The 4,407-nt window shown below is 36.7% G+C and overlaps 2 protein-coding genes across 2 annotated transcripts in view; one reads left to right on the top strand and one right to left on the bottom strand.

Moving 5' to 3' along the window:
- The window catches only part of LOC106882384 (laminin subunit alpha-1), a 28,090-nt gene extending 27,081 nt beyond the window's left edge, over positions 1 to 1,009 (top strand). Inside the window, exon 24 of the mRNA XM_052977753.1 lies at positions 614 to 1,009. Coding sequence (XP_052833713.1) covers positions 614 to 756 — 143 coding nt within the window. The 3' untranslated portion in view covers positions 757 to 1,009. The remainder of the gene's footprint in view (positions 1 to 613) is intronic.
- A 902-nt stretch (positions 1,010 to 1,911) lies between these two features.
- LOC106882385 (cilia- and flagella-associated protein 95) lies at positions 1,912 to 3,998 on the bottom strand. The gene is made up of 3 exons (XM_014933047.2): positions 3,859 to 3,998; positions 2,899 to 3,028; positions 1,912 to 2,217 (listed from the first exon to the last, which is right to left on the bottom strand). The coding sequence occupies exons 1-3, from the start codon at positions 3,897 to 3,899 to the stop codon at positions 2,053 to 2,055; spliced, it is 336 nt and encodes a 111-aa protein (XP_014788533.1). The 5' UTR covers positions 3,900 to 3,998; the 3' UTR covers positions 1,912 to 2,052.
- Positions 3,999 to 4,407: the final 409 nt, after the last annotated feature.

Genomic DNA, 4,407 nt, shown 5'->3' with positions numbered 1-4,407 from the left:
CAACAACATATATATATATATATATATATATATATGTATGTATAAATGCATATATATATGTATATATGCATATATGTATATATGTATGCATATATGTATGTATATGTCTATGTATATATGTATATGTGTATGTATATATGTAGGTATGTATATGCTTATGTATACCTATACGTGTGTGTATATATATATATATATATATATATGTATATATATAATATGTATGTATAAATATATATATATGTGTGTGTGTATGTATGTATGCATGTATATTTATATGTCTATATCATGTGGCCACACAACCAACCAATCAGATGGTTACACATCACTGGTCACAGTGCACTTTTTTTTTACATTGTTTCAGCCAATGACCGATGCCACCCTGCTGGTCAGGCAATCTGACCGACATTCTCCTCCGGTCAGAAGTGGGGTTGGAGCAAGGTGAAATGAAATGAACACAATGCACTGCCTGATCTGGGAATTGAACCCATGACCAGGTAATCGTGAATGCAACACCCTTACCACTTGGCCACGCGCCTTCACATGTCTATATGTGTGTGTACATGTTGGTGATGTCTGTTTTTATTTATTGTTGCCCTTTTGTTTTCTGTTCCAGCTGGAGTTACCTGGAAGGGTGTTGAAGCCACTAGTCCGTACGTAGGCTGCATACGCAACGTGAAGCTGAAAGATAAAACCCATGCACTGGCAGCAGGGGAACCATCGGGAGACCTCAAGTTTGGGTTCTGTCCCACGATATAGGAACGACACTGCGGACAGAGATACAATGAAGCGGAAAAAAGAAGAAAACAAGATAAATGAAATGAGAAAAAAAAAAGAAGAAAAAAAATGACGACGAAAAAGAAATGAAATAAGATGAATAAAAAATAATAATGAAAGATAGAAAAAAATGCAAAGCTAGGAAAAGTTCAAAGATCCAAAAAAAAAAATGCAAAGCTAGGAAGAAAAAAAAAGGGAAAAGAATAAAAATAATTAAGAGCAAAGTATAACAATGCTTGATTATTTTATTATATTGATTTCAAATTTTGACACAAGACCAGCAATTTGGCGGGGTGGAGGTAGGGGGTTAAGTCAATTACATCGACCCCATTGTGTAACTGGTACTTATTTAATTGACCCCGAAAGGATGAAAGGTAAAGTCGACCTCAGTGGAATTTGAACTCGGAATGTAAATTCAGACGGAATACTGCTAATTCGTTTTGTTATATTTATTATGATAATTGCTTCTGTCTTAAACTCGAGGTTAGTCATTATGGAAGGGTGCGGAGGAGGAGATTAGCTAATACCACTGACCCCAGCATTTGACTGGGTCATCATCATCATCATCATCATCATCCTCATGTATGCTTTTTATAGCTCGATGGTGACATTACAACAAAAGTCTGTCTGACTGAACGTGAATTCTCCCATCAGAAGAAGCCATTGTGTTGGCAGAGATATTGGAGCGGTTTGCCATTATCTTCCCTTACCTGGATGGACTTTGGCCCACAAAAAGCTCATCTGGCGTTCGACAGGTTTTATTTTCTGCCCTGCTAAGGTGTCCAGCCACTCAAATGAAGTTACATTATCTTGTAACTTCACGGTTTCGATCAGATGATTGCTTATTTTAGAATGACATTGTAGGGTAAGTGTAAGAGGCCAGATCTGGCCAGTTTGAACATAAAACAGATTATTTTGGTGGGGCCCAGATACAGCCAGTTTAAATGCTAAAGGGTTAATAGTCATCATCATTTAACACCCATTTTCCATGCTGTACTTGATTAGACATATCAAGGTAAGTAAAACCCCAATCAAATGCAGGTTTGTCCTTTCAGGTGCCGACAATGTTGTATAAATGCACCCTTGCTTAATGGCACATAAAAAGCACCCAGCACACTCAGTGACAAATAACAGGTAGAAGGTATTATAAAGGATTTTATTTAACCAAAAACTTTGAAACACTCTTTCGACTACCGTAACACAAAATAGACACACAGCTGTGCCCCAGAATCCTTGAATGTTGCAGTTTAGATCATCGTTGGAGAAGGATTCACCCCACTACATCAAGCCATCCAGTGTCTTCTCTTTAGGTTTCCGTGGCTTCGCATAGATTCCGGAGTCGTTCTGCCAGGTGTTCAAATTGAAGCGACGGTAGTCGGCCGTGTCAGTGAACTGTGAGTGACACTTACGATGTTCAGTCAAATACTCGAGGTCAGTTTTAGACTGGAAATAGAGAGAGAGAGTGAGAACAATTGAGTGTGAGTGTGTGCAAATTGTTGTCAGCCTTGGTTGAGCAGCCCTATTGATCAAAGACGTTCCCAACATGACCATCCCATTTTGAACTACTACAATGTCTGTTTCTTCCTCTTTCCTTAAGACAGGAAGGCATAATTTGAGGGTAATTTGTTTGCAATTCCTCTTAGGTTTAGCTCCTATGCAGGGGTCTCTCTCATTGGCTTATTAAGACAGTAGGGTGTGATTCAAGGAATATCTGGTTGCTATAATCTACTACGTCTACACACATATCTGACATTCTGTCGGTTACAACAATGAAAACTCCATTTGGCCTAATCAGTGGAAGAGCCTGCTCATGAAATTAATGTGGCTGAGTACTCCACAGACACATGTACCCTTAGCGTAGTTCCCAAGGAGATTCAGCCGAACACAGCAGACTGTGACGAGGCAGGCCCCCTTTGAATTACAGGTACAACTCATTTTTGCCAGCTGAGTGGACTGGAGCAATAAAGTGAAATAAAGTGTCTTGCTCAAGGACATAGTTCTCTGCAAGGGATTGAACTCATGAGTGAGCCAGATACCCTAACCACTGAGCCATGTACTTCATGCACATACACACAGAAAGGTGGGGGTGACATACAGACAGACAGAGATAAATGGTTAACTGACCGGTTGTGATTCGTAAGGAAACGGAGGTGTGTAGTTGATATTGTAAAAAGTCTGGAAGTAATTCTTTGGGTGAGGTTTCGGGTGATGAGGCAGGATGGACCCAAAGCCTTCTTCAGGAGCGCCAGTGTCTCTGCAAAGAGAAAAGAATGTAGGTATGTAAATAACCCTGAAAAGTTCTTCCTGCAATGCCGGTCAAGTGACACGAAAGGCATCGTCTTTCATGGTGTATTCATGACTAAATCACAAACCGGAATAAGTGGATCTATTGTTGAAGAAAATACTATTTACTTGTTTAAAGGTTATTCTGGGGAAAGTGCAAAAATAACCCTGACGGTTCAAATACTACAAAATAAACACACTCAGCTTGATTTATACCAGATAATCCTCTTATCCTCTTGTTCATCCAGAGGCTCAATATATATGATGTTTATCTGCTTCCATTATGGCCGCATATCATGGTGAACTAGACCTACCAACATTATCGTGTATCTCTGAGCCTCTAGAAACAGCTGTTGGACTTATAACACCTTACTCCCCTCCCCTTACGGGATGACCTATTTTAATTCAGTGTTATTACAATTTGATAAAGCATGGAAAGAGGTATTCACATTTACGGAGGTCAAATATACAAGTCAAATATTTACACAAGATTTTTCCTTTCCTGAAGTTTGCATACATTTTGGTGGGGCAGATTCTCTATATATATCATCAGTGATATGTGTTTATATATATTTATGTGTGTATATTTATAGACATAAACAAGTGATCAAAGATTAATTGGCATATAGACAACAAATACATACCTACATGCATGGACACATACACACATGCATACATGCTCATACGCGTACATACATACTTGGTTACATACATCCACACACATATACATGCATGCACACACATACACGCATAAATATGCGTCCAGCCCTCTTCTGGCGACGACATCAAAGAAAACATCACCTCTGCCAGGGGTTGTATCCGAATGAGTTTTCATTCACCATGGGTGCAGGTCCACTCCGCTGCTCACAGAACGGTTTCAGAGCCAGTTGTTGGCACTGTTCTTGGTAAGAAGTCTTGGGAAATTCCTGGAATAAGGAACACAAAAACAAACATATATACATATATATGTATGCATATAGATGTATGTATATATATATATATATATGTGTATATATATATGTATGTATATATATGTATGTATATATATGAATGTATTTATATATGTATAAATATATGTGTATATATATATATGAATATATGCATATATATATATACATATGCATATATATACACATACATATATAAATATATACATATATGTATACATATATATACATATATATATATATATATATACATATATATATATATATATACATATATATATACATATATATATATACATATATATATATACATATATATATATATACATATATATATATATACATATATATATATACATATATATATACATATATATATATATACATATATATATATGTATAT

This window comes from Octopus bimaculoides, chromosome 28 (genome assembly GCF_001194135.2).
Source record: "Octopus bimaculoides isolate UCB-OBI-ISO-001 chromosome 28, ASM119413v2, whole genome shotgun sequence".
Taxonomy (NCBI): domain Eukaryota; kingdom Metazoa; phylum Mollusca; class Cephalopoda; order Octopoda; family Octopodidae; genus Octopus; species Octopus bimaculoides.
The sequence above is the reverse complement of the archived record's forward strand: the minus strand, read 5'-3'. Positions and strand labels throughout refer to the sequence as shown.

What these genes read in the sequence shown, in the direction of transcription:
- LOC106882385 (XM_014933047.2), bottom strand. Translation starts at nt 3,899, where the DNA reads ATGGTGAATGAAAACTCATTCGGATACAACCCCTGGCAGAG. An exon ending in GGATACAACCCCTGGCAGAG is followed by an intron (nt 3,029 to 3,858) that starts GTGATGTTTTCT and finishes TTCTCTTTGCAG; the next exon opens with AGACACTGGCGCTCCTGAAG. An exon ending in TTCCTTACGAATCACAACCG is followed by an intron (nt 2,218 to 2,898) that starts GTCAGTTAACCA and finishes CTCTATTTCCAG; the next exon opens with TCTAAAACTGACCTCGAGTA.